Source organism: Zonotrichia albicollis, chromosome 11 (assembly GCF_047830755.1).
Source record: "Zonotrichia albicollis isolate bZonAlb1 chromosome 11, bZonAlb1.hap1, whole genome shotgun sequence".
NCBI lineage: Eukaryota > Metazoa > Chordata > Aves > Passeriformes > Passerellidae > Zonotrichia > Zonotrichia albicollis.
The window spans coordinates 12602522-12626403 of record NC_133829.1 but is presented as its reverse complement, the minus strand read 5'-3'; the positions used below and the strand labels follow the sequence as shown (position 1 = coordinate 12626403).

Sequence of the window (23882 nt, the reverse complement as noted above, 5' to 3'; positions counted from 1 at the left end):
CAATAGAATCAGTATTTTTGCTGTATTTTACTTAGGGTCAATGGCTGTTTTTCTATTCACATGAATTCCACATTTGTACCTTAAAGCAGATTTCCTTGCTCAGGAACTGTACAGTGGTAATCTGTATCTTGAGAGTAAAACTCCCCTTCTAAGTCAGCATCTTTAGGGAAAAAGTGTCTACATTTATCTCATAAAAATGTGGAGATGCTCCTATCCCCAGCAAGAGCTGCAATCACACCTGAATTCATTATCTTTCTAAGTTTGGTGAGAAAGGTCTAAGTAGGGACAATGATTAGAGCAGACAGGTAACCTGTGTGGTACCTCCTGGTCTGAATCCCACATTTCAGTATGAATATATTCACTGTGTTTAGAAAATCAAGACTAAATTTTTGAAATATTATCTCTGTGCTCTAAAGGAGAAGATAGAAATAACTGTTGAGGGCCAGAAAGAAATCTTCAGGGTTTATTAAGAGATCATGGATGACAAAGTCACTATAATGAACCAGAAATAATAGACAAGTGGGATTGTTTACTGCTGTAGTGGAACAGGATGCCAAATCACTTTAGACGGGGGTACTTTAGAGAAACTTAATCAGGTTTATGTTGTGTAGAAATGCAGAAAGGCATATGTTCCTACTCCAGCATGTGGCATCTATCTATACTTAAAAGGGTCAAGACTGACTATCATTTAGTAGCACTGGAACTTTTTATAATAGCTAACTTTAAAACAGATATGAATACAACATCCTAAAACTCATGTAGCCTGATAAAATGCAGATGCTCTCTGGGGTCTGGATCCCGGGGTATTAAAGCTTAATCAGTTTTGCATTTACAAACACAAACATTTTAATTTCCAATGTTACCATGAGACATGCAGTAGCAGTATTCTGCAACTAGATTCTCAAGCAAAAAATTCTTACACAATATTCCTCTGGGCAAAGTGATTATATTCAAATTCTCTTTCTGTTGTATACTGGAAAATTGCTTTTGTTTTAGTAGAAGATCTTTGTTACAAAATGCAATCTGATAATTCTATTTTCCAAATCAAGAAGCTGCACATTTTCTTCCAGCCACTAAAATTGTTCCAGAAGAAAAAGGTAATCTCATAAAAAGAAGAAAACCAGGAGATAATAGTCCAAAAGAAAATTCCTCATGACAAATAGACTTAGTGTCTTCACTACTCTTCTTCCCGAAGTCTGAATGCTCTGAGATGTGTCTGCAGATGATTCAGCAAAACAACGTATATGAATATTTATTTTTCTCCAAGTATTACATGAGTTTACATGCATCACTGATTTTATTCCCAACTTAAACAGGCTGGGGCTGTTCCCTCAAAAAGGCAGTGCTCATTATTGACATGAAACATTTTAAAATATAAAAGGATGTGGGTATGGGGACAATGAAATCTTAGCTTTTACTTCTTGTGACCATCTAATATTAAATTCACTTTCTCATTACATCTGCCCTCAGACACCTGGTTTGCAATCAACAACATCAAGGAAAATTGGGGGAAAAGGTACAGAAGAAAGCAAGAACAAAAAGAGGACAAGGCAAAATAGGTCAATTAACTTAAAATGGCTTGGTTAGAATTAATTATTATTAAACATACAATCATTAATTATTCTTTGCAATGCTGAGTAAGTTCCTTGAAGGAAGATCATTATAAACATGTATATTACAAAATATATTCCCTGAACTTCTATTAGATGAACAATACAAGAATTCACTGACAAGCTCATTGCAATAGTAGGTGGTGTCAATATATTCTGCAAATAAAAGAAAACTTGAGATTTTTAGGTACCTTCTTACTTATTATAAGACTCTTCTTTTTAGGAGGTAAAGAGATGCAAAAATATGAGAGATGTTCTGATTAAAAATCCCACATTACCAGGTTTCTGTGAGAGAAAAGCCTGTATTTTTATTTATAGGACTCACTTAAATCTCCTGTTTTTCTACAGCTCTAGCAGAATATAGTCCTTTTCACCAGAAAACTTTTTGCTGGATAAATTGAGAACACATGATGGATCTCACATGCCTGGGCTCTATGGTGCTGTGTTCTAAGGTTTTCGGACAGCTGCTTTATAACGGATGATGCAGTAATAGTACTATTAAAAATGGTTTGCACAAATTATTTACATATATTCTGGAAGCTCACTGTAGCCACTAGTGAGCTTCTATAGTAGTAGAAAAGAGTACAGAGCTTTTGAAACCCTGTTCCAGCTGCATCTGGAACACTGGAAGTTTTTCTGAACTGTGCTATATATCAGCATCATAAGGACTAAGGAATGCATTAGCAGTAAGACCAGTAACAGCTTATAAAATGCTTATATCTTAAAGCCACTGCAGATGAGAAGCACTTTAATGAGAATCAGATGGACAAAGTGATAAGAATTTAAAGTCAGGAATGCAAGAGAAACAGTGAATGAATTCACAAAGGCTTGAGACTCGTTCCTTCCCTCAAACACATTGTTCACAGCAAAGCAGAAAGCCAGCCATGATGATACTTACGTCATAGCTTGATAAATGTATTCAATTCCATAGCGCATTGCAAATTCATCCACAATTTCCTGTGCAGCATCATCAAAGTAAACCTTCCAGGCCTCATCACCTTTCACCTCGGGGATTTTCACCACACCATTCGACTTCACTTCCGTCAGGTAATGGAACAGATTCTAAAGGTAAGAAATGTTTCAAAAATGAAAGTTTGGCTTTTAAGAAGCATTCTGAAATACATCCTACATATAGTCTTCAATATGTTGCTAGTCAATTTTTGAATTGTTTTTCCAAAGACTGGCTCAAACTAGTCAGCAAGCTTGTGATTCAGCAATTGTATCTTCTTGATAGGAAGTCATTCCTGTTAACTAGAACAGAATGCAACATAAAATAGTGAAGAAACTTCTCTTTTATATGCCCTTGTTAATAAATGAAATCATGATGTTATAATACTTATTACCGAGTGTTTCAATTTCAATTGTATCTGTGACCAATACATTTCAAATTCATCATTTAAGCCCTTCAGTTACAGGGAGCTAACAGAAATACTGCAGGTGCCTCTCTCATTGTGCAAGGTGTGCAACAAAACTTAGGCTTAGTACCCTTGGGAGCAAAGCTAGGATTTGACATTCATGGCACAGAATTCTTCTCAGATTGCCTAGCTCCATATGCATTCACAAATTTTACAACTTCATAGGTATCCACAAAATCCAACAGATTTTTTTTTCCTATTTTCAATGATTGGAAAAAAAACCCCTAAAACTTCGAAATACTTTCAGTTTTGCTAATTAGCCCGTAACTGTCTCTTGGACTCTCTTAAAGCATTTGAATATTGTAATTTACTTCGTAAGTCCAACATTTGCAATTTCAGGTCAAAATTGATCAGGACAAATGCCCTAAATATCTGATTTTACAAATGGTGAACAATGGGATTTTGTGGCTACATGCTAGTGGTGAACCTTCAGCCATGCATTAGCTATCAGCTTTCAGAAACTACTTGTATTTCCAGAATAGAACTTCTACATGGACGACTATTTGAAGGAAGAATAATCAATTACAAAGAAAATCTTTCAGAAGACACACCTATTTATCAGTAATTATTTTTTTCAATGTTGACAAAAGCAAACTAGATGAAAGGAAAATTAGATTTTATAGAGTTTGTGTTTCTCCTTTTTCTCACTCTCCAAAATATGTGTTACTGTAAAACAAAAGAAATACTTTACAGCATACTTCTGTAATATATAGAAATGCTTGTGTATTCCTGATGATAACAATCATGTATCAAAGGGCTAAATAAAAAAGTAAGTACACGTAGAATTTATCTGTCTGGCTCAATCTCTTTTTCTAACACCTCCTGGCAGGAATGATCTGTTTGGTGGTCTTACATTTTCTACCCTTGCCTCTGAACCTGATACTTCCTGAGCAATACAGAATGGGAAATCTAAAACAAACTTGCCCTCAAGTACAGCAGCAGTAATTTGTTTCAGTGCTCTAATGTTCTATAGCCTTATTTCTTTATCCATGCAACAACTGAACAGGGATTTCTATACTGTATACTATAAACTCTCCAACATACCTCATGTAGACAGGTGTACTGCACATGGTAAGGAGCAACTTTCTCCTCTCCTTCAATTTCAACATTGATTTTCAGTCTAATGGCCCCAGAGACAGCTGATTTATCTGTTCGCTTTTCTGAAGAGTGGAAAAATAATACATTAGTAACTACCAAGAACACATGTATGTCATATGAAAAGCTTTCATAAATCATTCTAGTTTAATCTTTGAAAGCTAGGGAGTCCTGCTGTTGAAAATAAGAATGTCTTTTGATACCTCACACATGGTTCAAGCCACAAAGTGGAATAACTAACTATGAAGTAAAGAATCTCTTATTTTATCTCCTACATTCAAGCAAGGCTACACAGCTATTTATTTACTACTTTCCCCTTCTCAACTGAAATTACTGTACTTTTCTACCTGACATCTGTATCAATTATTATTATTTTCCTTTAATTATGAAGACTTTACCAACAAGCTGGACTACTCTGAGTGTGATGGGCTGATTCTGATAGGTGCCCACCAAGGCTGCTCTATCACCTCCCTTCCTCTGCTGGCCAGGGCATAGAAAATCTAACGAAAGCCCCATGGGTCGAGAGAAGGAATGGGGAACAGATCACTCACCAACTACTTCCATGGCCAAAACCAGACTTGACTTGGGGGAAAATCAATTTGTTACCAGTGAAATCAGAGGAGGATAATGAAAAATAAACCCAGATGTTAAAACACACCTTCTCTTCAGCTATCCCTTCTTCACAGGTTTACTTGATTCCTGATTTTCTCAACCCCCTCCCTGCCAGTGGCACAGTGGGATGGGGCAGTGTGGATTCTATCTCTCATTTTCAAATCAACCTGTTATATTTAATATTTTAGAAGTCATGCATTGGTACCAATGCTACAAATTTTTAAGTCACAAAGTTAAAGACAGTAATACTCTACCTAAATTTGTTTTAAAAAAATCAGTAAGAATCATACCTAAATTATACCATACATCCATTTCTCCACTCAGTGTTCTTACTTCAATGATTGTTTGCCCAAGGAAATCATCGGATTCCTTTTTGAAATGCTGTTTTACTCTAGATTTGATATCATCATCTTCATCCCATACTCTCACTTTTATTCTATCTGTAGAGTTATGACATTCACTGGAAAAACAAAAACAAAACACAAAATGTGAGTGGTATATAAACTATATTACTCTGCACTGCTGTCTAATTCATTAAAATCTCCACACTCTTGCTTAACTGCACCAAATGTCAAAGCACAAACAATCTGCAATATCCAGAGGAAAAAAAGGCCAACCCAGACTGCCAGAGACAAAAAATTTTCTCTACATATGAGAATTATTACATATAAAGAGAATAAATGGATTGAATTATATATACATAAAGATTGTATTTAGGAATCTCAATAACTGCTCATTAAAAATTTTTATTTGAAATTCATACTTTTTATGCTATTATGTAATGACTATCTTAGGAAAGATACAGTTAGGTCAGGTTTATTTGTTTAGGAATGCCATGTAGTACATACAGTAAACTACCATAGTAGTACTCTGGAGTAATACAAAAAGCAATAAAAAAATTAAAGAATATTTCCAGTGTGTGTCAGGTAGCTTTTGTTAAAAACCAAGAAGTATGCACAAACATCTCATCAAGGAAAGAAAGGCAATCAGAAAAACCCAGGAAAATAAGTACCTGTTTTTTTAAAAAGATATATTAATGTTCTTCAAGACCTCCCATTCCCTGGTAAGGAGAAAGAGTAGGGACCATGCCATGCTCTAAAAAAATTCTTGTAAATTTAAGTGGCTTACTAACCCCTTCTGGGTTGAGTGGACTTGAGAAAGTGCTGGATGTATGAGGGAATGAAGTGGCATCACTTTCAATCTACAGAGTACACAGTGGAAAAACAATTTTACTCCCAGCTGCACCCTGCATTTATTTGCACAGAAATGTAAAATAAACTCTATTGCTGCTTATTCCTATAAGGCACAGTGAGGACTATTTACTATTTGTTGGTGATGGCTTTTGATGATTTGGTTGGAATATCCCAACACTGACTGCAGAGGTTTGAGTTAGTGAAAAACTTTCTGCTGAAGTTTGACTAGTACAGAGCTGGCATCAGTTAAATCCATACCATACTTGTGCATTCATATGAAGTATTGCTTTTAATATTCATTCACTAGTGCTACAGAAATATTTTATTTTGTATTACATACCTCTGTTTATCTTTAAATACGACTTTGAAGCATAGCTGCAAATTTTCATCTTCAGCAGGGCATTACTTTCACAGTTGATTAAGAGTTTGTACTCAAATTCTATTCCAAGCACTATCATTACTTAGTGATCTGTCTCTGTTTCCAGTGTTAAAACAGTAATACTCCAACTTATCTTCCAAGCAGAACCCCTCAGGGGTATTCTAAGAATTAATTAGTGGTGGTAATGGGCTTTGGAAGTATAAAGTGCTGTAAATGGTATTATTATTGTCAAGGCCAATCAGACACTAAAAATGGCATGCACAGCTTTTACTCTGCCACACTGTGACATCATTCAGTATCACAGAAATCCTTGTGGTCTGTCTATATTCCAGATTTTAACTTCGCAAATAATTCTAGTAATTAAAATGCACATTGTTCTGTGATTAGCAAAACTAACAGTGCAGTTTCCTTTTGTCTTATTACTGGCTTCCCTGATATCCAACCAACTACAATCACCTGCTGAATCTTCTCCCATAGCTGGGGTTTTCATAAATTACTCCTTTATGTGAACTCCTGGTATCTTTTATAAGATGAGGTCATACTGAGGACATTAAGTATTTCATCTCCCTCTAACCACATATTTTCATAGAACATTATAGACACACTATTTGGCAATATGGGGAATTTCTCTGACTGATCACAAAATTCAAAGGCTATGGGCAAGAACATACAAAATATAGGAAAATAGAGGTGAACCAAATAAGCATTGCTGCTTTAAGAAACTAGGCTATTTAATTCTCCTAAAATGTAGCTCTAAGTTACTACTTAACATTGCTAAAGTTCCAGCATTGCATTTAGCTGTGCACCCAACAGAAATAATTGACAGGGGATTTCTATAGTGACATAGGGAGATCTGTCACTGGTGAAGTATTTATGTGACCCTCATCACCATACCTGTGCTTTTCACAGAATGTATTCCTGCTTTGATTCTCTGACAGATGCTGCATATAAAAAGTCATTGTGTACTTCAGCACAAACATCATATTTCTATTCTTCTGAGACAACATAAATTTCCCTCTGATATACACTTAGTTGATAAAGAAATATTTATTCAGATGGTCAGGATTCCCTGATCACCTCAGTTGTCCTCAGCATCCTTTTCTCCTTTAATCTTAGGTTAGTGAAACGTGGTGAGACCAGACCCAACCAATGTGTTAACTCATGCTTTTCTTTGTGTCAATGCTTCAGAACAGAGGCAGCTCTGCTACCTTCATAATGTTCCTGTACAGGACCACAAAAATAGCATGGATTTGTGTTTAAAAACTGAAGAGTAGATGAGCAAATATTTCCTCCTGGCCCGCCCTGTGGCAGTGTGACTGCAGGGAGTGACTGCTAAAGTTCCAGAGCTGAATGATCCTGCTCACCTGCCCAGACTCAGAAACAGCCCACTGGAATGACATGCAGGTTCTGCTGTAGTCACTGCTAACATCTGTCCAGAAGCTCTGCATGGAATTCCTACTTCTGTTTACTCCAGGAAAATCAGCCCAGGGAATTAAAGGCTAGACAACATATGCTAGTTTCTGTGTTCCTCTTCTAACCACTCTGCTTTATGTGCTCAGTAAAAGCATTCACAGAAGTGTGATAGAGGAAGATGAAAATGAATTGTTCCCTAGCACACAGAGAATTGAGGGTACTGATGCTTCTGAAAACTAGAGAATTTGCAGTCTATTCAGAGATGCAAGACAGAAGAGACAGTTTTAATAATTTAATAACAATCTGGTGACACTACATTACTTCTGCATTTCCAGAATGCCACACAGACATGAAATAATCCTCATAGAATTCCAGCTTATTCTAATGGTTAGAGTAATAAAACTGGAATAAAAAAGTATCTTTACAACAGTACCCCAATGTAAATTTAATATTAGATGCACTGGCATGATCTTATTGCACATATCTCCTGAGAGATCGGCACCCAGTGTTAAAATGACAAGTGATAGTGTGCTACCCTCAGTAAGTTCAGGAAGCCACTTATTGCTATTATTACCCTCATGTTTATTAGTAGTATTATTGCCATTACTGCAATCCAGGACCAGATCCACACCATTGCTATGTCCACTTTGTTCTTAGGTGTTCAGAGACAGTTCCATGGTCCCTCAGGATATGTCTCCCAGAATTTCATTAGCCCAACTGTTGGCAAAATTTTTCTGAAGTCTGATTTAAAACTCTCTAAGTGCAATTTGTGGCTATTACTTGTTCTACCATACTATTACTTGTTCTATTATTCTTGTTCTACTGTAACAGTAAGCATGGAAAATAGATTATTCCTTTCCTCTTTGCAGGAGAAAGGATGTGTTTAGAGACATCCTTACCTCCACTACTTGTCTCTTCTCTAGTCTGGACAGTCCCAATTCTTTAGCAGTGTTGTCACGGGCCATGCTTTCTGATAAAGTAGAATGAGACTAATTATGCTTTTTCTTGCATTATTTTACTCTGTCATAACAAAAAGAGAGTTGTATAATTAATCTGGATTGACAGCAGATTGAAAAAAAGACTCAGACCATGCATGCTGTACTCTAAACCTGAAAAATATCATCACTGAACAAACAGTTTATCATTGGAATTGCTTCTTAGAGGTGTTCTGCTCTCTTGATTTGGGCTGAGGCTGTGACATACAGTTATTTTAATTAGCATAATGTCTCAGACTGATTATTGAAGAACTTTTGGAATGGATGAGTATAGTAAACTCATGTGTAGGTTTTATTACTCAATTAGTTTTATGTAATACAAGCTTTTGTTATACACTCTTGCCTAGGAGGCAATCTTTGAGCTATTTCAACAATTCTGGCAAAACTGTTTAAATAGCACTGGAACCTGAAGCATCATTTAGGCAGTTAACCAACCATGTTTTCTTCAGGTACAGTGAAGATAATATTTTTTAAAAGTCAGTCCAGCTGCTCAAGAATGCACAAAATAACAGTTCAAAGGGACTTTGGTGAAGTCCTCTTGGCCACTGACAGTAAATATTGCTTAAAATGAAGCCACTAATAATTTATTTAAGATTAAATATTGTGTGAGGCCCATGCTTTAAAGTAACTCTAAGAAAGAACATCTACAGCTGGATGACTGAAATCAGTTTGAACAAATGTTGTCATCCACTGAAGGTAGCAATATAAATCCAATGAAGATATTTATTAGAGCCCTTATGCTGTCTTAGTGACAGCCAAAATAGGAAAAATAAATAATGTAAATAATCATCCAGTTATTTGGAAGATGTCTTCATTATACGATTGTATCTGAGGTATTTATGAATGGTCAGAAGAAATGTGGTACCTGCAAAGTCAGCAGGGCAATTTGGAGATGTGTGCTATCCTAGACAACACTGTCAGCAAAAAACTGATTTCTCTATGTCAGTAACCAACTGTTGAAAATAGTCAAGAAAAGAATGAGTAGACTTTTATTATAGTGTATCAATAAAAAGGTTTCTACAAAGCTGAAAACTATACAGCAAAATATATCTTCCTGTAATTAAAAAAAAAAAGAAGAAAATGTAGTCTCTTTTCCTGTATCAGATGCCATACTCAACCACAAAGAGAAGGTGACAGCTGCAGGACTCTGCTCTGGCATTGAAAGAAACTCTCCTATCACTGATGCTTCATTGAAAAAGCCCCCAAACTTCTCTGTTATCTCATTTCTAATAATGCCAGGAGAAAGGATAAAAGCCCTTAGCACCTATGTTACATTCATTAAATGAACATCTGCTGGCCTATTTACTCCTCTACCTTGTGCACCACAAAGCTCTTTTTTAGTTATCCTTTATGAGGTCTCCTGTTCAAACCTATGCCAGTGTCCCATGGTCATTTAGCAGGGGGTCAGACTGCATTTGGTCAGAAACATTCTCTCACTGCTACCATGCAATCATATCTGGGTCACGTGTGGTTCTAAGAACAGGAACACTGCCCTCACTCCAAGTGCTATGACAGAGCAAATGCACAGTGGGGAGCCAATGTTGTTTCCAAGTCTTTATTTTGGAACAGATGGGAGGACTTGAAAACATGTTTTGGTATGACAAGTATGCATTAGATTGTAAGATTTTTGAGACATCTTATTTCTAAATTTTATAATTTAAAAGTTATAGTGATGGCTAATGTTGGATTTTCAACAGGATTTAAATATCAATTGCCACTAATAGAGCCTAATTTAAATAACACTTCCTGAGTCAATTAAATAGTTATATTGATTTACTTTAGATTTAATCTTCTGGTTAAATGTTTATAGTTTATTTAATACAATTTAGAAATTCTCATGTACTTTCAGCTGAAATCTAAAGCATTGAATAAGTCAAGGAGATTATTTCAGAAAACACATGTGCTATAAAAATGTTGGAAAATATATTTGGTGAAAAGCAGTTGCTCAGGAGGTACATGCTATAGTAAGGTTTCGGGGGGGTATAAATATTATTTCTAGGGCAGCAGATGATAATAATAGTGCTGGGGAAAAAACTTAAATATTTGAAAGTTTCGAGGGCTTTTATTGTAGCTTGGCTCACATCTTTGATAAACTACATTCAACAAACTTTCCATGAAATTTTCTGAATTGCTCATCCAAGTTTTGACATTATGCAATTCTTACAATTAAAATGCCAGAACATAATTATGACCTGCTTTTGGACACTCAAAGCCATTCAGTGAGGTATGACACTTCAACTGTTACCACAGTAACACAGTTAACTCAGAAAGAAAATGCTTTCTGGATGGAAGAAGCTTGTAAAAAGTTTATAGGTGTCTCTTTTCTCTGAAGTACCTATTCATTTCTAAACAAGTGTTTGAATCTGTGAAAGGAATGGCATACATTGTTTAATTCAGCCGGCATTCTCTAGTTCCTTTTCCAGACAAATAGAAGCAGCATCTTGGACCAAAACTCTTTCACACTCTACTGAAACAATAACCTCCTCCTCAATAAAGTAGCAGATTTTGGCCAAAAACCAGGGAAGTACCAGACTGTAAGAAGTTAACCTGTCATGCTTTGACATTGCACCTTCTCAAAGAAAGCAGGGCTCTATTTCAAATGCCTGAACCCTCACAGAAACTGCCTGCACAGTTTATGTAGATAGGAATAGTGACAACTCCTTCCCTCTATATAGGAGGAAAGAAATATTACAATAAACTAAACAATGCCATCATACGGTACTCTCCATATTTGACTCAGACAACACTCTCTAAAAGTATGGACATTACAAACACACCAACCCTGAGCCTGGAGCACAACAGTTACTGCCAAATTCCCCAGTTACACCTCAGAGAATCACAGCGTCAAATATAAACACATCCACCTGGCATGGTCGGTATCTGGCATATAGGAAAGCATTTCTAATGACAATACTTTGGTATGTAAGGTTGAAGTATGAAAACTTATTTAAGTTCCTTAAAGACTAGGATAATTAGACGCCACCAACAGATCCCCAAAAAGACTTAATTATAAGATGCATGACTACTATAAGATAAAGACACAATAAATTTTGATGCTCTCTCCATTCAGAACTTGCTAATTTCATAATGCTATAAATATGTATAGTGCAGACAAAACATGTTTTCAAATTAAGCCAACATTTCACTTGGTAGAGTTATATTATCTAAATATAGATTTAAAAAAGCAATATCAACAGCGTCTTCTCTACTTACAAGTAGAATTTTTCATCCCATACTGGATTCAAATTCCCAAAAATAGTTTTTGTTCTTCGCTTGTTTTTGCCAACTTGCACAGTAACGTATGGGTCACTTGAGCCAGTTTTGTCCTTAGCCTGCAAGCCCTGAGCACAAAGAACTGCAACAAAGGAGAGAAATGTGCTTTAGCCCTCATAGCCTTTATTGCCAAGAAGTAAATGAGAATGACACCAGCAACAGGAAACAAAGGCCTCACTGTGATGGATCCTGAAGAAAAGGTTTCTGGATTATTTTCCCAATGTCTGTAACTCTGGAGACTGACAAGGTTTGTCTAAATTACCCTTCTGGACTGTATCATATTTAAAAGTATAGTTTAACAGAGTAATAAATATAAAGATTCACTACTGAGCATCAAACAAATACTTTTCACACATAATTCAAATACTTTTCTCAAACTTTGGTTTGGTCAAGATGGCAAGGAATATAATGTTGCATAACTTGTCTTGAGTCTGATAGTTCCCCAAAGTTCCCTGCCCCCAGTAAATAAATAAATAAAAAATTCCAAAATTTCTCCAACGAGCCAAACTAACATTTCCAAAGTAAAACCTCTAATAATATAAAAAAAAAAAATATATTCCACAGTTCCCTGTGGCTTATGGAACTAAACATGAGGGACATGGTCGCCATTTGCTCTTTTAAGAGATGAACCATGAGTTTTAGAATACTTTCTATGCTATCACAGACAGGGTGACAGTTCTGATAAATTATCATCAACTGTTTATGTATTTGGTATCCTTTCTGACAGTTAGTGTGGGTGTATAGTTAATAGATATGAATTTAGTGGCAAAAATAAATACATACAATTTGATTTTCCATCATAATTCATAAAAGTGGAAATCTCAGGGGAAAGCAGAACTCTCAAAGAGCAGCCTACCAAACCAGAGATCTGCAGCTAAAACACTTGCTCTGGCTCTTACCATTCAGCAGCAGTTGGCTTTGTTATTTTGCACACATTTTTTAAGTCATCTCAGTGGTAACATTGAGTTAACATTCTCTAATGTCAATCATCTTGGATAATGAAGCTCCCTTGGCGTGCTCAGAAAATGATTACCTAAAAATGGCACCTTGCTCAGCAGATCAGAGCTTGGTGTGGGTTCAGTCATATGTGCTGACTTTAGTGAAAGAAGTAAAATCCTGCTATTCTTTAACACATCCAATTTCTGAAAACACTCTTCGGAATAAAATAGCATATTTTGTCCTCCCCATTCACTCTAAATCCAGAGGGAAATTTTTAGAAGGCAAGGAAGTATCACTCCTCTATTTATGTAGTAGAATGAAGGGACAGCCTAGCAAAAGTCTTCAAGGATTAAATTGTATGTGCATAGTGCCCTGAACGCTAGAGAGCCTTCAGTATCCTTTAGAGGTTGAACTAAATATAAACATATGAATTAAATATGTCCCTAGTGCTTGGTGACAGTCCCAAAATTCCACAATTATTCTTTTGAGTCTCATGCACCACCTCTCAACCTTCAGAATAGCCTCCATTAATGCTGAGGTTTTAGTTCAAAAACTGAAATGTCAAAGTCAGAGGACCTGGAAATCTTCATGAGCAGCCAGGCTAATGCAATTGGAAGCCATCTGGAATATGTTTGGAGTGAGCAGAATTATTCAACACCAGCATCTCTAAAATGGAACACACCCTTAGTCAAGCAATGTGAATGGATAATAAGTTTCAAAACCAATGGGATTTGGAATTGCAAACTCAAAGGTTTTTTTAATCACTCAAAGCCTTTTTTTTTTGTGAACTTAAACTCTTGCAGTTGGTGGCAAAAATCTCATCCTTATCACAGAAGATATTGGTAGGAGGTGGAGGAGATACATTATTTTTACTTGTCATCCTTCCTATAGCAATAGAATATAAAGTGGTTTTGGCAACTTAAAACTCAACTCTTGCAGTTGGCATCCTATAAATTCCACTGTTTTTATATGCACCAAGTATGCAATTGAACACACAGTCTGGCTCTACTTATAAAAAAATCTTGCTCCTGAATTAGGAGAGTAGGGAAGAAAGAGCTCTCAGAACAGAAGAAAATTACCTGTGATAGTTATTTTTGCTGACCATTTGGATGTTCCATCCAAAACACTTTGTTTTGCTGCTTTTGTATATTGTGCAAAATCTTCTTTAGAAATATTAAACATTTCCTGGATCACTTCAAACACCTCTGGTCTATTTTTCTCTCTAATCTTCATTCTTTCCTTCATAGCACTAATAATATTCTGTGTTTTGTCTTCTGCACCATGTTTGGAACTTTTCTCAGCTGCTCCTGAAATGAGAGAAAAGGTCACCATTGCTATTGAAAATTAACTTTGTTCTTTTTCCTCTCTAAGGTCTCCAGTTAACTCTTGGTACAGCAGTACCTGAAGGAGATCTTCCTTTCACCTGAATAATACCTCATATATATATTCTTTGTGATATCTAAAATTATCAGTTGATTTATTTTAACATGAGGGGTTAATAGTCATCTTCCATCAGTGTTATGTGTTATACATAAAATTATTTATTAAACCAATACTATTCAGTGCCAATCACTACTGTGGAAAAAGTGTGGGTTGAAATACCAGATACAAGTGATCTCAGACTGCCAAAAGGCTGAATTACATGGCTTCTTCAAGGAGTTTTCTGTGGCTACTAAATCTTGAGAAATCTTGAAATCTCCTGGTCAGAGTACCTAATCTTTTTGAATATGGAAGACCAACATTCTAGCGATTAAAGATTATCCAGACTGAAAAATTAGGAATTAGTAGAAATAGAATTATGTGCTACCATAAAACAAAACACCAGTTAAAAAATTATCTAGTGATTTTATTATAAAAGAGATGATTGCTGAGCTGTCTGGAAAACATGACAGGTCATTCTTAGAAGATGCAGGAGGGAACTTTTAAAATTTTCTCTTATTTTCTGCCCTTCCTTAAAAAGTAGAAATGCAACAACATAACTGAATGATAAACCCTGGGCACAATCTGAATGGCAACAACATATTCCTGTTAGAAACCTTGTTGATTTTTGAGACAGTACAGATAATACTGAAATATGTGTTAAAACACAACTTCCTTTAAGTAAATATCTTTCTCTTTATCTTCATTTATTGCAACTAGTTTTATGTCCCCTATTGCTAACAACCTCTACTGCTGTCTATCAACAACTCTTTTCATGCAGTATTGATCAAACTAATTAAGACAATAGTGTAACTTACATTGTACAGAAAGTTAACAAGCTCCTTTCACCCTAGGGACTGATACAAACTCAACACGATTGAAATCAATTCTAATTTAATATTGCACCTAGTACTAGAAAGGATCTCTTATTGAAGATGAGAGAGCTAATGAAAGTGCTACTGGCTTTTTTCTAAATCTAATTGAGAACAAGTTTATATATTGACCTCAAAGATCTTGAGATGTGAATTCATTTCTACACCTACATTAGCAATGATTATATATTAAAAAAAATAAATCACAGAAGTTTGAAGGTGAATACATCCTACTGATTACAAGGTGGGCAAAAGAATGACTATGATAAAAATAACTACATTTCACTTTATGACATTGCTAGCATCAGCTTTCTCAGAAACAGAGATTTAACCAATTGGTCAATTCATTTTTTCAATGGAAAACAAAGAACATTAAATTTTCAAAGTAGTATACTATGAACGCTGAACAATTAATCTGTTGCAAAAAATATGACAGGATGCTCAGAAACATTTGCATACCAATGAGAAGAGTGGGATCCCTTAGGCTTGTTAAATATTTTATCTGCAATTTGCCTTCTAGAGGTTTTGTTCTTTTAAGACTCAATTGTTTTGGCTGGCGATATGGGCCAAGGGACCCAGTTTCAACCACAGTGCAGAATCACAATTAAGCACAGTTAGGAAGTTTGATTTAGACATTGATCACTGATTTATTGTCCATGGGGTCAGTTGCTCTGGGAAATTTTAATTGATTCCTGAGCAGTGCAAACCTTGAGCATCCATCCTGCATGACAGCTCTTCACACAGAGAGTACAATGAAAAGAAGGAAGAAGTGAGTGAAATATCTCTGTAGTTTTCCTACATGTAGAAGCTCTGGAACATATCAACAGCAAACAGCGTTGAATAACTCCAGAGTATGGAAGCCCATTCCACTCCAAATCAGAAAACTTCCAGGTCTCAATTTTCTATTGCTTAGAATCTTGTATAATAATTGTGTTGTAATTCAAAAATCGTTTCAATACACCTGATATATTTTCACAGAAGAATGTGTGGTGGCTGGAACCAAGTGGAGCTTTTTGCTTGCTTTGTTTTAATTCTAGTGCCAAATGGCTCACTGACTAAATTTTTTTCCCTTACACATCCAGTATTTAGTATTTTGAAGGGACAAGATCCTACTTACTGTTTCATATTTTTGACTACTTTTTAGCACATCAATATGACTACAGTAAGTAGCAGGAATAATTTAAAAATATTTCCTTTGACATATTTTGTGTTTTGAGTTAAGTAAAACAAAGAGGGTTTATGTCAAGTAATAAATCGCTCCAGATATTGCTATAGACAGTGGAAAGTAAATAATTCACTTATGTTAGCAAGCATTATTTTGTAAAAGCCCAGCAACATTTGACAGATTTCAAGGACAAAAGCAAAATGAGTAGGTTTTCTAACAGTAGGTTTTCTCTAAAGCTTCTGGCTAACTTCTCAACTGAGGAGCATCAACACACCTTCACTGATTTTGGGTGATCTGCTCCCTCATTTCAAGGTATTACTGAGCATAGACACAAAATCAAAAGGTGTGAATTAATACAACACTTCAGCTATAATGGAATACTCACTCTGCAAACAGTCAGCATTTAGGAGGTCTTGGCACTTCTCATGGCATTTGACACCACATTCTGTGCATCTCATGCCTTGTCTGGCTATGCCCCAAAGGAGGCCTTCACATTCATAACAGTATGTGGGAGTTGTAGCTGTCCAGATTTCAAAATTATGAGGTGTAGTTGATGATATTGGATAGATCAAAGCTTGCAGGGTCTTCTTGAAGACATGGATTTTCTGTTGGGTAAGAAAAGAAATATTTCAGCTGTATTGTGTATCACAAGTGAACTGTTTCACACTATATGCTATTTACACCTAAAATGTTAGAAAATATCAGAATATACATAGAAGTATAAAATAATTTGTAAAATACTGATTTACTCATTTTGCTTTACACTTTGAAAAGAACTCTGCTTGATTGTTTTTGTCTGATTACACAAACAGCAGTATCAAATCGGAATAAAGTTATTCAATTAATACAAAGTCTTATATAAATATATTTTTATATTTTGAGGCAGAAATTAAAAGAAAAAAAGCAGCATTACATTCATTGGGGCATATTAAGTAGCTACCAAACATTAATTTTGAAAATTTAAATACTTCCTATAGGGACTTAGACATATTGCACAAAATGCCTTTTGATTATATACAACACTATTCTCTAATACCAAGTGTCTATATAAGCTCATCAAATAAAAGCAAGCCAATTGTAGGGTTACATTTTATCTGTATTCCTATAACAGCATACTTACTGTTTCATTTTTAAGCATCAACTTGCTTTTTACTATAGACAAGAATGATCCATACTCTCAAAAATCCAAACCCATTTCTTGGACTGTTTTAGCTTAAAACCCATGACTAGCTGTACTACAAGAACAGTTATTGGTTATTTACTGATTAGTATTGTAACAACTTCAGTCTCAGCTCCTTAGTGCTTAATAAGATGAAAACAAAGCAATCCCTGTAATTTTGCACACAAGACTTTGGCTTATATGGGCACAATGCTCTGGTTTGTTTATTTGAGCTTTCTTTCAGGCACCCTGATCTTCTAGGTCCAGGCAATTTATTGGGAATAAGAAGAGCTCAGCAGCTTGTATGCAGCACTTGGCACCAAGCTTAGGTTGTTTGTGCCTTTTTTAGGGGGTGGGTGTTCACTAAATGCACATGTGACTGCCATGAATGTATTAGAAGTTCTAAATTCCCGTATAAAGGAATAATTGTTTCATTTAGAAAGAAGAAACTGTATTACAAAAAATATCACCATATTATTATCTAGAATAAAATAATAATCCTATCATCAGAATATCATGATATTCTTATTTTAGAAAGAAGAAACCGTATTATAAAACATATCACAGTGGGATATTTCTGAAAGTCTGCCTGTCCTACCTTGCCCTCCTCTGGTGTGGATGTTACGCAAGGTAGCTCTAATGCCGGCTATAAAGCTGTGGCAAGGGAGTAAGATTTTGGAATTTGTGTGGTTTGTCTATTTTTTTTAACATCACTACCACAGCTCTGAAAATATAGGAAGCAAGGCAAACTTATTCAGTTAAACATTTGTTAGCACTCCCTTATCTTTCATATTCAGCTGTGGTAATTGTATGCCAAATGGAAGATATTAACCTGTCTAAAAATATGCTGACATATTCTTGGTTTCATGTACCTGCATCTCTACTCAAACTGTGAGATATTCTGCTAATAATAGATTGTCTGATAAAAGTCAAATATTGTTTCTGTGTGCATATCTGCACAATGTTGCACAAAGTCATCAATCAAAGGACTTTCGCTACCACAGGAAAACCAGTACCATGTAGCCATAGGGTAGCCATTGATTAATAGGATCAAGCACTAAAAATAATAAAACCAAATATTAGGTAGCTTAGGCTGCAACAGCACTTACTGAAGCTAGTAGTTACTGCTGAAAACAATATCCATCCTGTGGAGCCTGGCCAAAGATATATGGTGAGACATTTCATGGATATCTGTTCTAAGCACAACTGAGAACCCTGAAGAACTGAAGTAATATAAAAACCTGATAAAGCAGAAAAGACTAAAAAAAAAATACTGAATTGCCCTCCAGAGTAATTCTCAGCCTATCCTACTAACTTCCCTGAAAGCAAGCAAAGGTGTGCACCAGTTTGATTTGGCAGAACCTAAGAACTGTGATAGTAATGACCACCTAACTCTGGAGAACTAATTTTTTGTATATTACTCCACTTTTGCCTTCCATGTTACAGAGACCAGAAAGGAAATTTTAAAACAACCTAAAGTGAATTTATACAGCTTGCTGAGTGAATAGTGTTTCTCAGAAACCACTGATTACACTCTCCCACTCCTGAGCTCATGTAGCCTCAGTACAAATACTGCCCTTTCACCCTGTTCAGCTTCAGTATTTTTCACATTATAAATACTTTCAGAATTTTTCCAGTAACTTTTACATTTTTCTGAAATGTCAGTAAGTAATGAAATATACCCTCAACAGGCCTTAAAATAAACCTTTGAGGGTAAATGAAGTTTTCAGCTGAAAGACACAATTTGTAGATTGGTTTTGCTGCTGAACATGTTCTTTCCCCTGTTGTTAATAAAGCAAATTGCAAAGAAGAATTTTATTTCTCTTACTGTCTAGAGGCTTTCATTCCTATTACTCTTCTCTGTTTAAATGTTTTTGTTATGTGAATTATAGAGCATAACAACATGGCACTAATAACTTCCAATATACTATATAACTAACAACTGGTTTGGCAACATTTAGCACTACTAATATATAGGAGAATTATTTAGTTATCTGCTGATCCTCTAAAGGGAAATTTACTTCTGTCATATTCTACCTGAATTACTTGATGATGTCATTGATGTATAATTTTCAAAAGTGTGCAGCTCTGTCTTTGTTCAACAAAGCAATTAAATGGGTGCTCCACTGAAAGCATATGTCTAAGTATTACACTGTTTAAAATGTCTTTGGCTCTGTGCTTGAGAACACACAAACTCAGCGTGTCATGAGTGTGTTGTACCAAAAGGATAGCAGTGACAGGTGGCAAAGCTCAAAGCCTTAACCTCAGGGTGTAATTTTTTGAGTAGGTGGCACTTGAGTTTTAATAAAGGCATTAGTTCAAAGAATTTTCATACTGAATTTAATCAGCCAAATAACCCACACCCACCAGAATCATTAATATTCCCTCCAGAAAAAAAATTGGGGGAAGGTAAAAACTAGAAAAGCCCTAATCAGAGGAATAACTTAGCCAAAGGGGAAGTTTTTTTCCTTGAATTTCATTGGCGACTCCATTTCTTGATATGCATTTCACATCTTCATTTTGTGGAGAGTATCTGGAGAATTCTTTTACACCTGAAAATGTCCTTTTTGTTTTCAAATCTTGCTCTACCCAGTGTAATGATGCCCTAGGTTATTAAGTTTGGCTGGTTACTTAGAGAAGTTGAAAAGAAATGCCTTTCCCTTGTTTTAAATATCTTGCAAGAGGTTTTACTGGCTGTACCCTTAGATTTGTCTGGGAAAGAGCACTCCCTGGCCCTTGGTATGTGTAGTGAGGGTGGCATAGGACTGGCTTCTTTTGTTCACCTCTACTCTGAATGAACTTTTTACATTTTCTCATCAAATGAACTTTCATATGTCTAAATTACATTTGCTGTCTGCCTTCAGACTTAAATTTTTATTTCAAGATTGCTTAAGAAACAACTATTTCTGGTACACAGTTTTTCAAATGGCATGGTTCAAATGGAGGACAAAGAATACAGAGGTATAAAAATACATTCAAATGAATTTTCCTTTTCCATTTCTCCTGAATCATAATTCAGTAGTTAAGATCCCATAGTTCTCCATTTTATCAACCTTTGCTGCTATTTTGAGATAGCAAAATAAAATAACTACTGCCCCTACTGGAAGAACATTTCAAACACCATCTGTTTTCCACCTCAGCAATCTATCCCTGAGCACCACCAAATCATAACTTCATTATTACCATATAAGCACAGAAAGTTCACAATAAAACAGGTAAGAATGATGGATATCAATATTTGTACTACTTGTTCCAGTTCCCAGAACACCTGTCAGTATTTTCTGTTCTCCCATTCTTCTGCTATGCACCTTGTCAATAATGTAAGAAAAATCCAACTCTTCATTTTTCTTCAGAATAGGATGTATTTTAGAAAGCTACGTATGCACTAGCAATTTGAGGAACACAAAATGGGCCTGTATTCCTTCAAATTATTGCTTTTGCTTAGTTCATAATAAATCTTGTGTCACACTTTAAGTATTCCTGAAGAACATGGCACCTGTTGTGTTTTTGTTCAAAAAAATGTCTTTTGTCAAATCTAAGTGAAATCAGTAATGGAAAACCACAGCTCATGCATTTTACTAGATATGACAGCATGTTTTTTCGAAAGACTCTTGTGGTTACTTCTTGTATGAATTAAATATTTCTTCTAGAATCACATATATTATTAACATGAGGGTTTTTTTTTTTTTTAATCAAGTATTATCCCAAGGACTGGGAAAAATGATCATAAAAACTCATCTTGCAGAGCCCTGTCATTCTAATTGCATTCACAGTGTGATGAAGATAGAAAGATGATGAAAGACTGCAGGTAAACATGGTACAGTAGGACAATTTAAAACAAAAGGCTTCCCCAGATAGCTGTTTTGTAAATCAAAGATTTTCTTGGTTAGTCCCCTCTGACCATCATGGATGTGAGTCAGCAGAAGCAAACCTGGTCTTGCTACTGTGGATCAGGCAGCAAATTCTGCTCAAGTTCCCTGAAAGTTCCTATACAATAAATGGAATACATTCCATTTCATCCAGTTTGGAGTGTGTAATGCTGAAATAATTTTTAGAGATCTTTGAACAAAAATTTCTCTGCTACCTAAATATCTTAAACCTGTCACTGAAAACACTTACCATTTCTTCAGTGTTTATGGAGGTCCGGATGAGCATGGCCATGGAAATACCAGATTTGCGAGCTGCAAGGGTCTGTTTAAGGCAAATGCAAAAGAGTCACCAATTATACAAGTAACAGCAGCTGTTGAATCTAATGGAAGGCAAATACTACTTGATTATACTACTGGATGTAAACAAAACTGTAGAAGATACAAAACCTTTTGTTTAATGTTTGCAGCTCACAATCTTTAGGGTTTCAGTACATAATGGAAGTACATTTCCCATCATCATTACTGTTTCTTTCAGCAGTGCCCAGCTGAATTGCCATTTCTAATATAAAACCTGTAATTCAGAGGTTTGTGACTCAGTTTTTTTAAACCACAGGCTGTCACTGTTTTTCTGCTTTGCCAACCAAATTAATGTGGTACAAGGATAGGCATCCTGCCCTAATTTGGAAGCTGACTGTGCCTGCAGCAACATGGGAGATCATTTTACAGCAGTCTTATGGTTCAAGTTGTCAGTCTGGATAATTTTTTGTAACTCACTGAGCATTTTTAAATGGTGTGTATGTATATAAAATGCTACTTAAATAAAAAGACCTCAAGAAATCTTAAAGTGTTATTTTCCTTAAAGAAAATATTAATTCAGTGCTATGGATAGCTATACAGAGAAATACTTTGGTTATTTGAGACAGGAAAAGAGACCAGAACTCTGTGTCAATCTGTCCTCATTTGGCCACATGATGTTACTGGTATATGGAAAACTTCTGCTTCTGAAGACAATTTACTTGGTTGTAGAGATGAACTCCTTTGAGCTAGCATGGTACATACAAAGGGACTGAAAAATAAGTAATTTTAATATACAATAAACAAAGAAATTTTATATTCTTTATCGCAACACTCCAGAAATTTAAATGGGTCCTTGAGAATTAACTAGTGAGTGTAATGATCAGAAAGGACCCTGGGGGAATGAGTTCTGTGTGTTTTACAAATAATATTTCAAATCTGAACATCACTTCTGCTATCAATAATCCTTTTGACCTGACAGATAAGATTTATTTCACTGTGCACAATATCAACCATAACACTGTTATATTACTGGACTGCACCTGGAGTTTTGTTATCATTCCTCCTTTCTCTTATTCTAAATCATTCCAAGTGTGTTTGTACACTTGTGCCTTATCTCTGTTCTTCTGTCATCCACTATCTGCTTTGTCATGCTTTGCTGCCCTCACAGTCTAGCAGTGTGTGGATCAATTATACCACCCACTAACCACAAGTCTGTTGTTGCCTTTGTTGTGAGGATACAGATTTTCATCTAACTGTGAAGTGGGTCTCTGTAGTGCATAATTACAGAACTATCACAGCAAAAGTTCCAATGATACTTTGTATGTGACATTCTTATTTTTGTGAAATGCATACTGGGCCAGAAGCAATTTAGGCTTACATCAGCAAAGGAACTGCATCATTAGTCTCTGGATGAAGAGACAACTCCAATTTTTTCCAATTATATAATTTTAAACACTGGTATATTTAAAATGGATTTCTATTTATTTATTTATAAGATTGTTCAATTTTAATTTTAAATGTTCACTTTCCCTAATTCAATTTTCAATACATTTCTCTTGATGATAATTAAACTTGCAGACTGACACAGAATTATTAATCTTGTGAAACCAATTAGAGGGTAAGAAATCATCCTTGGCTTAGTAGTTTTCGATTAATTTCCTGTTACAAAGAACCTTCCCTTTTTTTTTCTCTTTTAAACTCAGAAATTTACCAACTCTATGCCATTAATTTGCTATCAGATTCTACATTCTGTTATTATTAAGTAAATAATTCTGTTTACTTCTCTGTGACCGTCCTTTAATTCTATGAATGTGGGAAATGCCATGGGTATGTGCCAGTGAGATTGACAGCCCAAGGAAAGATTAGTGTTCATGCTTTGTTTTTGCACATTTTTTGTATAAAACACAACGCTTCAAGACCCACATATCAAAGTTAAAAGCGGCAAGTGAAAATGCTTTTGGATCATTAGGAGGAAAAGAAACAATTTTCATTATCAGTAGAGTTCTGGGTTTCAAAACAATGTACTGTGAGAGCATCAACTTTTTGATCCCTCTTGAAGCACAGGTTTTTCTCAAAGTCTTGACAAGTAGCCATGTAGATTTACTTGCCTGCACTATGCTAGTTTATAGTTTCCATGTCCCCTACACTTAGGAAGGGATTTGACCCTTCTAGGTCTC

General features: G+C 35.5%; 1 protein-coding gene across 3 annotated transcripts in view; it reads right to left on the bottom strand.

The window, feature by feature from the left end:
* The window catches only part of UNC13C (unc-13 homolog C), a 167589-nt gene that overhangs the window by 72354 nt on the left and 71353 nt on the right, over positions 1 to 23882 (bottom strand). For all 3 annotated transcript variants that reach the window (XM_074549374.1, XM_074549375.1, XM_074549373.1), the window contains 7 exons: positions 21659 to 21730; positions 16766 to 16985; positions 14004 to 14231; positions 11926 to 12067; positions 5023 to 5192; positions 4070 to 4185; positions 2509 to 2672 (listed from right to left, as the gene is read on the bottom strand). In XM_074549374.1, the coding sequence (XP_074405475.1) occupies positions 2509 to 2672; positions 4070 to 4185; positions 5023 to 5192; positions 11926 to 12067; positions 14004 to 14231; positions 16766 to 16985; positions 21659 to 21730 (1112 nt within the window). The remainder of the gene's footprint in view (positions 1 to 2508; positions 2673 to 4069; positions 4186 to 5022; positions 5193 to 11925; positions 12068 to 14003; positions 14232 to 16765; positions 16986 to 21658; positions 21731 to 23882) is intronic.